The sequence below is a fragment of the Manihot esculenta genome, chromosome 10, assembly GCF_001659605.2.
Source record: "Manihot esculenta cultivar AM560-2 chromosome 10, M.esculenta_v8, whole genome shotgun sequence".
NCBI lineage: Eukaryota > Viridiplantae > Streptophyta > Magnoliopsida > Malpighiales > Euphorbiaceae > Manihot > Manihot esculenta.
Window position 1 is genome coordinate 11,491,409 of NC_035170.2, and position 13,664 is coordinate 11,505,072.

General features: G+C 30.8%; 1 protein-coding gene across 1 annotated transcript; it reads right to left on the reverse strand.

The window, feature by feature from the left end:
- Positions 1-1,268: 1,268 nt before the first annotated feature.
- Positions 1,269-8,840, reverse strand: LOC110624444 (ceramide synthase LOH2). The gene is made up of 6 exons (XM_021769586.2): positions 8,392-8,840; positions 7,037-7,245; positions 6,641-6,796; positions 2,155-2,340; positions 1,887-2,065; positions 1,269-1,639 (listed from the first exon to the last, which is right to left on the reverse strand). Exons 1-6 carry the CDS (start codon positions 8,506-8,508, stop codon positions 1,620-1,622), a joined length of 867 nt encoding a protein of 288 aa, XP_021625278.1. The 5' UTR covers positions 8,509-8,840; the 3' UTR covers positions 1,269-1,619.
- Positions 8,841-13,664: the final 4,824 nt, after the last annotated feature.

Here is a 13,664-nt window from a genome sequence, read left to right on the forward strand (position 1 = left end):
GAGAAGACTTGAAGAGTTAGAATTTTTTAAACAATTGAGCAATCTTCAATAGTTATAAAAAAAGGTTAATCTGAATAAATAAATAAATAATAATAATAATAAAAAGATGCAACAAGTGCCGAAACCAACTTGTGAAATAGATATTAATTTCCTGTTTATGAAAATTTATTTAAAAAGAAAAAAAAAAAAAAAAAAGGACCATGCATGTCCACGTGAAGGAAATCAAGATGTGCAAAGAAGATGGTGGACCAGGCATGTTCATGTGAAGGAGCTCAAAATGGGCAATGGTGCTAATCTCTATAAATTGTACTGTCGCAATCCGTAGAAATTATTGGTGATGCACTGTGAGAAACCAATTTAAATTCCTATTCCTATGTGGACATATGCTAGTAGGAAAATTAATTTGAATAGAATTTTAATATTTCGTAAAGAATATAAGATTAAGATTTCTATTTGAATATAAATTCTCATAAAAAATTAATTTAAATAAAATTTAGATTTGATTGACTAAAAAATTCTTAAATAGAATAATATTACCATATATATTTATTAAAATTATATGCATATATTACTTTCTAGTCATAAAAAAATTAAAGATTAATAACGTTAAAAAATAAATTAAATTATTTTTTAAAAATATTATGCTTAAATAAAATTAAAATTTTTTAAACGCATTTACTAAATAAATAAAATAGTAAACCAGTTTCGAGGGGCATTTGTAAAAATAAAAATAAATAAATTTCAATTATAAAATGTCACAAGTTTTTGAGACTCATAAATATTATTTAGTGATTTTAATTAAATATTTATTAATAAACCTATTTAAATTATTTAAATATTTATAATATAAATTGATCAATTAAAAAATGTTCATATCATCCAATTAAAAAGTACAAGGTGACACTTGTTAACAGCAAATTAAGGATCTCCTAAATTCTCTGTAAATAAAGACTCATCTTCTTCCTCAAACTACTGAAACTCTGTCCAGACCACAAGTTAACAACTCTATAGAGCTTTCACTCACATGTTTTTTTTTTTTTTTTTTTATGTTTATTTGATAATAGTATTTTAATTCAAAATATATTATGTAAATATTATGAAATTAATTTTAAATTTGATTAATTATAACCAATTTCATAAAATTAAATTTTAATTTCTATTTAAAACAAACATAAAAAAAACATTGAATTTCACAAAATTTTAAAAATTAAAACACAAACAAAATTTTAAAAATTGAAATTGAACCAAATATACTGTAAGAGTATTTTGAACTAAAAATTGAACCACTTGAATATTCTATAACAGTATAGATTCTTAACAAATGTAAAAATTTTTTAAAAAAAAAAAAAAACTGCAAAAGAGCTATTTTCTTTTTCCATTCTAAAAATAAATGGAATAATCTCAAAACACGGGTCTACTAAAGAAGGGAACAATTATACAGATTGCCTATTATTTATACACCAAAAGAAAAAAAAAAAAAAAAAAAAAAGAAAAAGAAGCATCGCATGTCGTCCCTACTTTTCCTCTACACCAGAAAAAATTATCAACGGTAGAAATGAAAGGCTGAATCTCCTGAGCAACAGCGATAGCGAACCAAAATCTCAAACAAAATCTTTCATCTAATCATCATCATCTGAATCTGCACTCGCATATGAAGACGAGTAATTAACTCCATGTCTAAAGTAATGAAGCCACATGTCCAGATGAATATAGGAATAAAACAAGAAAGTAACATACGTAGTTGAGCCACGTTAACTAATGAAGGTTACACATGCTCAAGTTGAATTATAGATATTGTTAACAATACTATAGCAATGGAAATATATGTCAAAATATCATGGAAATAGAGAGATGCAAGTAGACCATAATTACAGTAAAAGGCTTACCAGATCTTATATCTTCCCCCACTCTTCCTCTATTTTTTAGTTGCTTCATTATCATTGAGCATATGAGAACCCACCAGTAGATGTGGAATACAAGTAGCATCAGCAGCATTGTATTGAAAACATAATACAGTGAAACGGGGAAGGCCTTTGTTAAATCCAAGTAGTCCACAACATCATAGCTGTGAAATAGCCAGCAACAAAACAAAATGAAATGAGCAGCTATATGGCCAAACGTACTGAAATCAAATCATTTACCATGAGGACAAACCTTGAAGTCTTGATCACCCAAAATGGAAAGAATACTAGTCGCAGCATGAGCCATGAAATAGCAAATAATCCAAAGAAAATGCTTGCACCGAGCTCATTCCCAGAATACTTAAAAACTTTTGCAGCCTCCATGAATACGTCACTTGCATCATGCAGAGCAAGGATAACTGAGCCTATCCGGAAAAATCTGGAATAAATAATTTAATAAGTTTTTCACACACAGCACATGTCCAAATCAAATTCCATTAAATATTGCTTACTAGCTACTTTTATGCAGAAACAAATAGAGGTACACCAGTATAAAAATTTCAAGGGCCCAGTTGTTCTAGACTTGCAATAGTTGCTATTTCTTAATTAGTTTCTTTTATTTCTTCCAATTAAGTACACAACAATGCCTGTATAAAGGGTAAGTTGTATTTCTTATATTTAATTTATGAATTATTCAATAAAAAGGTTCTGTCAAAAGCTTTTCTTTCAATTCTTATCAAACAAGTATATTTTTTTTTTGGCAAATACTATCTTAGAACTTATGTTCACTTTCTTCTATCCTGAGTATGGCTAAGTACCACACTGTATAATCTAATAGTAAATTTTAACAGTGTAACTATTCTGTTTTGTTAACAAAAGAAAACATTAGAGACTAAATCGTTTCTCATTAAAAGAAAGAACTAAGTTGTCTGTTTTCGAATCTTAAGAACTATATTATAAATTACCCCAGCTAATAAGACTATTGAACTCTTATAACTAACTAACAAATTCTCTGTATCTTCTTGCCTTCTGCAACTAATACATAGATCAGCCTTGGCATCCTTAACTTCTGCAACTAATACATAGATTAGCCTTGGCATCCTTAACGGATTGTAACTGTTATGGATGATGGATAGCCTAAATCCACAACAAATAGATTTTATTTATTCAATAGTTTCTTTTCATAGTTTCCATTATCTTATCTTATCTTATCATACTTTCTATTATCTTATCCTAAATCTAATGGTTGCTTATATTAGACTTCTACTTTGATTAAAAGTTCTAGACCTCCACTATAAGTTTATTTTATTCAATAAAAACAAGCAGATTTATTCTAAAAATTGTGATATTGAGACTCTCCTTTTGAGTCTTGAGGTGTTAAGAGCTCCCTCTAATGAGCTTCTTCCCTGTCAATCACCCCCATGATGCGATGCAACCGGAACTATAATAATTTAGTAGCAGAGCCTGTTGCCATGGTTGTTTCAACAAATCTATAAGAGAAGCTGAACTTTTTCATGCAACAATTTGATATGCGTTTAAATGACTTAGCAAATTTTTTAATTAGTTCAAACCTTCAATAGGTGGTTGAACCAAAACCAAGGTAGATCAAGTTGCAGCCAATAACATTTTGGTCAACAAGCGAATGAGAGGATAAAGGTACCTATAATGCCCCAAAATGACAAACTCAACTTTCGTGCGATGGCACAAATGATACATTATCATCCTACATTCCAAGATCTACAAAAGTGGGAGTAGTAGATTATGTTTTAAAAGATCTTGATTTAGTTTCAAGTGAAGTTATCCTTGATCTAGGCACTTGGATTTGGAAAGTAGCAGGCAGTTGGCAATGCTGTCTTAAATCTGAAACTGCATGGAAATCTATCATTTATTCTCATGCTGCATATTCTATATTTGAGTTTGAAGACAAAGACAAACTCCATTTCCAGGAAGACAGTGATGTTATCGATAATGGATAGCCTATATCCATAACAAATAAATTTTATTTATCTAGTAATTTCTTTTCAGATTTTGCATTATCTTATCTTATCACATTTTCTATTATCTTATCCTAAATCTAATGGTTGTTTGTATTAGACTTCTACGTTGATTAGAAGTTCTAGAACCTCCATTACAAAAGGAGTTTATTTTATTCAATAAAAACAAGCAGATTTATTCTAAAAATTGTGAGATTGAGACTCTCTACTTTTGGGTCTTGAGGCGTTAAGAGCTCCCTCTAATGAGTTCCTTCCCTATAAATCATCCCATGACGCGATCCAAAACTCGGGACTATAACAATAACAGTTCATTGATGCACACCGTATCACTTAAGTTTCTTTATTCACATCGTTGAAGTAGAAATGCATTCTTCACATTCAATCTCTGTTTTAATAGTAAGGTATTCTATCAATACATTATTTTATTATAATCACATCACCAAACTAAGGAGAATCTTAAAATTTCTAACATTCTCCCTAGATTTTTTTTTTTTTTTTTTTAAGCTATGGATTCATTATCAAGCTTCCATTTCTTTTGTTTTCCTTATCTTTCTTTTATTTTTTAAAGAGGCTACATTCCACATAGAAGAAGAGGAATTTGGAAGGAAATAGCTTTAGGACCCAAGCCTAAGGCCTATGCTTATGGAGGAGGATAAAATAAAAGAAAAATAGCTTTAGCCAAAACCTAGGTTAAAATGAAGAATAAGGTGAAAGCAGGAGAAAAATAGCTTGAAACTCAAACCCAAGGATAAAATGAAGAAGAATGAAAATATAGGAGAAAAAAAAAAGCTTTGAAATTCAAATCCTAGGAATAAATGTTGGAGAAGATGGCAGAAAATTAGCTTTGGGACTCAAACCCTAGGCTTTTATACCTTGTTAAAGAAGAAAGAAAAGAGAGTTTTAGAATAAATAGCTTGATTATTCACTCAAGCTATTAGGGATATAAATACTAATTACAGAATAATAACTTATTGGTAGGAACTGATTCAGAATAAATAAAATCTTCCTAGACCTATTTCTGTGGTATAATTATAGTTATTGCTAACAAATACAAGAAGTGAAAATGAATGCAAAAACTAGTTATAGAAAACAAAGAATAAACCTAATCCATGTTAATTGGGCATTATATGTTTATAAATATAAACTATTAGTACATGCACATGAAGGTCGTAAAGCGTAATAGTTATGACAGGCCCAATCACACCTTCAACAATTGAGGTGTAAAAAGAATACAATTTACAAATAATTTAAAAATAAACTTCAAAGAGATAAAATCTATAACCATTATTTTGAATTTTACAAAAGTGAGTTACATAACATGAAGGATCTCTTATGAAACTACAAATGACTAGAATTACAAGAATCCATTCCATTCAAAGCAAAGGGCTAAAGAGAAAAAATAAGGCAAAAATTGTAAAATAGATGTTTGTGGGAAAAAAAAATTCCAATGTTTGTTTCCTTGGATGGGAGGAATAAAAATTTTAGGTTTTAGGAACTATGCTGGAGGAAATGAGAGAGAGAGAGAGAGAGAGAGAGAGAGAGAAATGAGTGAATAAAAGAAAAAGAATATAGAGGATGAGATAGAGGAAAAGCATAGGAGATTGTAGATACCCTAATTGGAGCATTGACTTTTATGTAATAGCACCTATCAAGTAGTTGTCTTCTTTTTTATTGTTTGCCATTTTTTATATAAATTTCAATTGAATTGACGTACTACAATGCACCAAAATACTACCCAAATCTTATACCAATAGTTAAGATTAAAAAACATCAAGTAAAACAGAAAAGGGTAACTTATTTAATTACATGTATTATATCATGTCATAATATACAATTTAGTCTCCACTATTTCAAACATAGCAATTTTACTCATATGATAAAATTAGGGAACAATGTAAAAATTTGTGAGACACTAAAGTATTTTGTAGTGTAAAAGCACTAAAGTGAAGTTTTAAATTACTTTTGGGACTAGGTGTGATCTAATTTAAAATATTAAAGAATGAGTGTCATAAAAAGCTAATCTTCTAATGCATACGCCTAAAATATTAAGTTGTTAATAAACATTATGAAAAAAAACTTCTTGAAACAGTAAGAAACAAAGTGTAAATTACATTCAACCTTAGGGGTTTCAATAATTTAACCGAAAAACTGGCAAATGTAATAATATCATAGGTCGATCATTTCAAAGCCATAAGAGAGAAAGAACAAAAGAGATATGCCTATGATCACTTACAATGCACTAATGAATAATGATTTAGCAGCCCAAAACATAACAAAATGAAGGAAATGGATCAACAAAGCTGACCCTTTCTTAGTCCAGTAGATAGTTTTTTAGATAATTTGATGCTAAATATTTTGTTGAATTCCCATTATATGAAATTCTTACTTTCTAGTACTTCAGTAGTACCCTTTGGTACCATTAATGTCTTCAGTATTTATAATTACTCACAAACAAAAAAAAAATTCCAGCCAGTCTGACTATCGTTTTACTGATCCTATTTTATAATACAACCTGAAACTAAACATTGATTCAAACTTTATGTACAATTTAAAATTAACAGCTCAATTAGTAATGCTGTAACTAATAATAAATAATCAAGGAAAAGATGCATCAAACAGCTTCAGAAACACACCTAAGACTATCACCACTGAAAATATGTGAAATGGCACTGAAGTTTAAAGAAAATGACTTTAGCTTCTGATGGCTCAGAGTCATATGTACTTTAACTAACACTGAAGTATTACCTTGTAATGTAAGAGTATCCAATCAGTATAACTGTAACTACATGATGAGACATCATTACAGCAAAGTCCTTCCTTCTAGTTTCCCACATAAGCAGTGCAGCAATACTGTAGATGTAGAACCCACATTGGCACATGTAGAAAAGTTTTAGGGGAAGTCTGAAATGAAAAATAATGCGGATCAGTGAACTCTGAACTGTTATGTGGCCTTCATTTATTGATACATTCACTAAAGAACAAGGGCTTCTTATGTAATTCAACTATAAGAGAAAGATGTACTCAATACATCATAAAAGGAAAAAGACATTTTTATTGTTTAAGTGCGAATGTTTTATACACAAACATACAAGCAGCTGTCTCTACTAAGTTGTATAAAGACCTAACATATGAATTACTCACTTTAATTCTTGATCTGGCCAACCTCTGAAGTACTCTCTTGTATTTCTGAACCATGGTTCATTGTAGGTCATTTTTAAAACACATGCTTCTACAGCAGCATAGTATGTCAGCTTCCACATAGATTCTGCGCATTTTACAATTGTTGCCCGCATAGCCTCATCAATCTTCAGTCTAACAGCTTTCTTACGCAACAACCAAATGGCCAGCCTCTAAAAATATGATAAATTTTTATAAGAAATGGGAAGGGATATATCCTTGAAATTAGCAGAAATATGACACCAACTCATATATCACTGACTTTTTGTAGCAGACACATTCATTCTTTTTCAGGTTAAGTTGAGATGTAAACTGTTATTAATTTATCATTGTTATAAATATATGTTAAATTCGCAAATAATTAATGTTCTTCAATGCGAAAAGGGATTGACTTCAACCTCAAGAAATCTATCGTTTTGTCACAAAGCCATTTCAACCCCTCATTAGCAGCAAAAGCCTCTGAAAATGAGAAAATAAATGTGTAGAAAACTCCTTAGATGAATAGACAAGATATGACAGCCTGAGCATATGTCAATTTCTTTTGAATAAAGGAAATAAAAGCTATATTAAATTAGAACACTTGGTAATTATACTTGAGGCACTGCAAATCTGAGATAAAGATCCAAAGAGATAAATTCTTCTTTTTCTTTTCTGGAGAAAAAGAAAACTTGTCCGAAAAGCAATCACAGGAAAAATAAAATCGAGAAGAAAAAGCAAATAGAAAATTCTCAAATGATGTATCCAATTAAGCTCAAAATGATTTGAGATATAAATCAACTTCAAGATAAATTTAGAAACGAAATCTGCAAGATTGCAGGTCCCACCAAATTATAACATGAGAGAAGGGGATCACAAAACCAATTTCCAATAGATAAATATCTTGAAGTTGATATTTAGCTCCAATAATTTTCTTTCTAGTTCGAAGAGAGCAAAATTCTGTAACATGTCCTCCAATGCCTCAAAGCTTTTGAGTTCAACTTAAAAACATTACAGTATAAAATAAAACATTACTTCCGGCTCTGTAACTCCGAAAAAGTTGAACAGCAAAATTCCCGCCCAAATGAAACGATTCAATATAACCCCCTAAACATTTTCAGATTGAAGAAATTTAATAACAATAAACTAATTTTTTCCACTGACCTACTATATGCATAGAAAAGAGAGCATAAATTCGAATATTGAACTTCTTTGTTCAGTTCAAAGCAACTCTTGAATTTACTTAAACGCTCAACATAGCAAAAGAACAATCCAGCAAATGATTAAAGAAAAGAAAAGATAAACAAGCAAAAAACAAGATAACCCATAGAAAGGAATCTTACTCGAAAGATGAATTTGTCTAACAAGAACCTAGCAGCGACGAAACCAACAGCGAAGTAGACAGCAACAAGGAAATGCCAGGGGTTTGGTGAGCCAATGTGACTCAAGATCGATTCCATGGGAGATTTAGAACCAGAAATTAAAAGAGCAAAGCATCAATTAGTGAATCAAATTGGCAAACGCAAATTAGTTCTCATCCCGCAAACTGAGAAAATGCATGCATTCAAGCTTCCACGGAAGTTGCAGAGATCTAGTTTTGCCCTAATCGGAAATTATTGTTCTGAAGAGAAAGGAAATGTCAACAAAGACAGAGAAAAAGAGAGAGGAGGAGGAAGAAGTTAAGAGAGATGTTGGTTTTATATGCGTTGATTTGCTTTTCCAACAAAGGAAAGTACCATATTGAGGGAAGTGCGTCGTGAGGTAGATGAGAGGCCGAGAAGAAGGCAATGCCCTTCGCATGGTCATTAGTTTATAATTTTTAACTAAAAATTAAAATATTGATTCATTAAAATATTTTTGAGAATTAAAAAATTATTAATCTAAATCTGCAAGCAGGGAATGGACTAGAAAAATGGAAAAAGTACAAAATTCATTTTCACTTGAGTTTTATGATTTAAAAAGGTGATGGCTTGTGATATTACACTGCCAGTAAACCGCAATAGACTAAAATATAATTATTATTAATATTTTAAATATATATATATATATAAATTAATATTTTTCAAAATATATAAAATTGAACACTATTTATTAATAATATAATACAATAATATATTATTTTGGTAGAAATTAAATTATATGTTTTTAAATAAAATTAAATTATATTTTTCTAAAAAAATAATATAAAATTTTATTAAAATAGAAAAATATCTAAATCGTATCGAATAAAATTTACATGTATAATTTTATTTTAATTTTAATTTTTTTATCAAAAATCAAATTAACACTATACCAACCAAATAACTGATTTTACACCTTTGTTTTTAGGTATATTTATAAACTTAAAAAATTATATATACTTATATATAATTAAAATTGCATATAGATATATAACCTAATATACATTAAGGTATGAATGTATATATAATTTAATATTATTTTTTATTTTATATTTTTAAATAATTTTAGATATAAATGTGTTAAATTATTTTATTGTATTGCATAAATGAAACACATGTTAGTTATGTAATATATTTTTGTATACTAATTACACATGTATCTCCTGATTAAAAAATTATATCATTAAAAATTATATATAAAATAATACAATAATCTTATCAAAAATTATATATAATGTATTTTTAATATTAATACTATTATATTTATTATTGTTTTGATGTTAAAAATTTTAAAATTATTTATTATTTTAAAATAAATATAAAAAATTTGCAATTTTATGTATAATAATCAAGATTCATAGTAAAACTAAAATTAAAGTTAAAATAAAAATAAAATAATAATTTAAATGAATCGAAATTGTACCAAAATTACTTATGATAGAATCAAAACCATTTTGTAAAATTTGATTTCAAGTATGGTTTATGCAAATCAAAGAACCAAAAACTTGCTTCCTGACCCTAGTTTTCATAATTGTATCGAAATTAGAATTGAAGGCTCTTATTTATAAGTATTAAAGTCTATATTATATACTTTTAGCAAATTGATCTTCTCTCTATTTCTTTACAGAGAAAGTTTCTCTTTACTTCTTGTTCCTCTTTTCTTTAGAGCTTCATTCTTTATGGTTGACATAGGAAAATGCCTCTTCTCTCCAATCTAGTGGCGAGTCATTATAGGTTCTCTATCCTCATTGGATTTGGATGTATATATAGTTTTAATTTCTCTAAAAGGGTAGTAGGACGAATATTTATTAGAGGGTTTTTGTTGGCTACATCTTTGAAACTTATTATTTTTGCGTTTCTTTCGATTTGGTGTGTTAGTTGCCAGTAGATCGGGAGTCATGGACTTCAATAAAGAGCTTAGATTCAGCATGTATGTTCTTGATTCATTGATCTAGAGATGTGAACAGAGGTTCCTTGGTGTTCACGCTTCAAAATGGCCTTTAATATGTTCTTTTTGGCTTGGAAAGGATCTATTCATCTTGCTCAATGTTGGACAACTTTGAAGTTATTTCACCTCTTTTATGGATGGTTGCCCTTAAAGCGAAAAATTTAGCTAGGGAGCATTATCGCGTTTCATCTCCATATTTGGACGCCTCCTTCTAACTGTTATTTGATGAGTTCTGCTACTAAAGCTCACCCTTTATTTTTGCAGGTAGCTTATCTTATGATCTTTGATTATTGAGTTTTAGTTTGTTTATTATTCTGTTTAAGGAATCATTATTATGCGCCTTCTCAAGATCAATTCTCTCTCCTTCTTCTAGTTAGAGTACTAGGTTTGGGCTAATATGTATTTTTTAGGTTACTTTTTAGTAGTTATCTATATAAAAGTCTGATCCTATTTGTATTATGAGCTACCTTGAGCCTTTATGCAATGGAAACTATCTTTGACCAAAAAAAGTCTATATCATAGAAATTTGAGCAACCTTTTAAACATTCCAAAAAAATCCCATTTAGAAAGATTTGCATATAAAAATTAAAAAAAAATGTTTTAATTGATTTTTGTAAAGAAAATTTATTCATTAACAAGATTTGAATTTAACACAATGGCTTAATACATTTTATTTAAGAATTTATTTAAACTATGTTCCACAATTTAAATGATTTCATGTTCTAATTTCTTTTACAAAATAGAGCTTAAAAAGACTAAAAAATAAAATTTTGATTTGACTTGGATTTAAGTGGAATCAATAAAATCAAGTGAGATCTTTTTTCAATTACTATGAGTGAAGGATATTCTATTGTCCCAATTTTTTCACCTCTCCATCTAGCAAATCCATCTTATCACCACACACCATTATCCCAACAATTGCTTATCATCCTAACGACAGTCATAGCATCCTTTTTTTTTATTATTGAAAAAAGTTAGCATTTCTCTTTTTAAATGCCTATTGCATCAATTTTGGTTTACCGGTCGATGAACTGAGATCCAATAGAATCACTAGGTGTGGATATTTAGAATGTGATTTTGATTCGATGTGTAAATTAATGAGCTGTGATTGGTTTAATGAGGACTAAATGCCTTTGAGATTTCATATGGGTCCCTCCATACTCAATTTTAAGGAAGGGATCTGCAAAATATGGGACAATGGTCATGGGTCTACTAGGGATACCTAGTAAAGACCCTTCGATGTTTAAGTTAGCTCTAGAACTTTTAGAGTGATGCATTAATGAAAAGAGATGCAAATAGAAATAAAATAGAGATGAGAAGAGAAAGAGGAAGCTCTGAAGAGAAAAGAGAGAGGATATGTCTGAGAATATCTCTATGAGTGTAAGCGAGTCAGTCCTCACTTTGGGTTAGATCAGTGGTATACATACTACTGATCATTCTGACACCCTTTGTGTCATGTCCCATCAGACTGGATGAAGATATCCTCTTGCAAGTGTGTCAGGCAGCTCATTAATAATGGGCGGTTGACTAATAAATGCAAAGCCGGCTAGTCCATATCCTGTCTATCATGTGCGTCACGTTAGTCTATTTTATCGCACGTGCATTTATGATCCCGACAATGTACCAAGGAGACGGCTAGTGCACAGGATATCGACATCCTACCCTAGTCTCATCAGGTCATGCACGGTTAAATCAATTTGTATCAAGGTGGAGTCCCCTTGGTCGCTTAGGTTGATAGTGTTCGTATTTAATCCCCATTTGTGGCACGAGCTTTCAAGAGGACTGCTCATCTATTCCAGGCTTTGGTAAGGTCAAGGGTGTTGGTGGTTTGATCCTCGTACCCCATAGGTTAGGCTTTCTACTGCCTGGTCGGACCAATTGGAAGAGTTCAAACGACCTTTCTGAATTCCGTGCATATGTGTTGTAATCTTAACGGGCCCTATTATTTATATATTATTATATGCCCTTATGCATCTCTAAGGGTTATTTATGACGGTTGGAGGAGCGAATTTAATCTCATTGAGCTATTATGGACGGTTTTCAATGCATTTCCCTCTGAGAAACATTCCCTCTTTGTTATCGGTTCTCGAACAGGCATCATTAAATGAAGGCAATGATTATCGATGGTTTTTCGAAGAACTGCCGCTTGAGATCTTTTGAAATATTTGAAATTTGAATTTTGCGGCCTATAAAAGCCTTCTTCTGGATGCTTTAGTACACTTTGTTGTTTTGAATTTTATCTCCTTCTACCATGGCTCCTATTGAGTTTCCTCTAGTCAAGAGGCTCCCTTCTTACATTACTTCTAGTAACCTCCGTCGGGCTATTCCTAAAGAGCTTTTATCCACTCCTTATTATATTAGAGCTCTCGTTCTACTGAGCAGATCTTGCTTTTTTTCTTTTCCTCCTCCTATTGGTCTTGAGGATGCTCAAAATAGGAAGAAGTTAGTTTTCTTCTTGAAATAGTTTGAGTACAGATTATCTTTTCCTCTTTTTCATTTTTCATTGGGTTTTTAGGTTTTACAAGGTCTCTCCTAGGATGCTGACTCCTAATTCTATCTTGTTCATGAGAGCCTTTGAGGCGGTGTGTTGAGGTTGGGGCTTCAGGCCATTTGTTAGCCTTTTTAGGTCTTTCTTTAGAATCACCAAATCAAATAATGGGTTCTAGAGTTTCAGTGGTCAGATGGGTCTGTCTCTTCTTATTTGTCATAAAGAATCCATCTGTCATTAGATAGAGAGTTTTGTCATTGTCTATTTAAGGGGAGATTAGGAGTGGGGATTTCATACTGCTTGGGCGGACATTGATCCCTCTTGCAATGTTTTTTCTTGTTTGCCAGAGTGGGAGTTGCTATACTTTGCTCGATTAGCCTCTCTCCCCTTCAATTATGACTTTTTCAAGTGTCTCGAGCCTTCTTCTAGGAGTGATTTTTGTGTTGCTAGTATTTATTGCTTTAATTTTTGTACTTTTTGTTCTCTTTTTCTTTATTAAAACTTATTTTTTTAGTTTTACAGCTTTTGTCATTCTAATGGAAGAGACTTCAATGTCCAGGTATTTTACCTTGTCTAGGGATTTTATCAAGCAGGCAGTCGAGCACTTCACTCGTCAGAAGACAATGGAGCTCATTTACAAGATGTTGGGGCATGCCCTCATTAGGAGCAAGACGTGCTTCCATTGCAATTGTGGGATCACATTCCAAGGGGGGCGCTAAGGAAGGAGCTACTAGGCCTGTGAACGAAGTAGATGCCTTAGAGACTGCTCAAGACAACCCT

Bases quoted from the DNA above. Each gene is read 5' to 3' on its own strand.
- LOC110624444 (XM_021769586.2), bottom strand. From the start codon at position 8,508: ATGGAATCGATCTTGAGTCACATTGGCTCACCAAACCCCTGGCATTTC. The intron at 7,246-8,391 runs GTAAGATTCCTT...TCATATTTTTAG, and splicing joins TAGACAAATTCATCTTTCGA to AGGCTGGCCATTTGGTTGTT. The intron at 1,640-1,886 runs GTAAGCCTTTTA...ATGCGAGTGCAG, and splicing joins GGGGGAAGATATAAGATCTG to ATTCAGATGATGATGATTAG.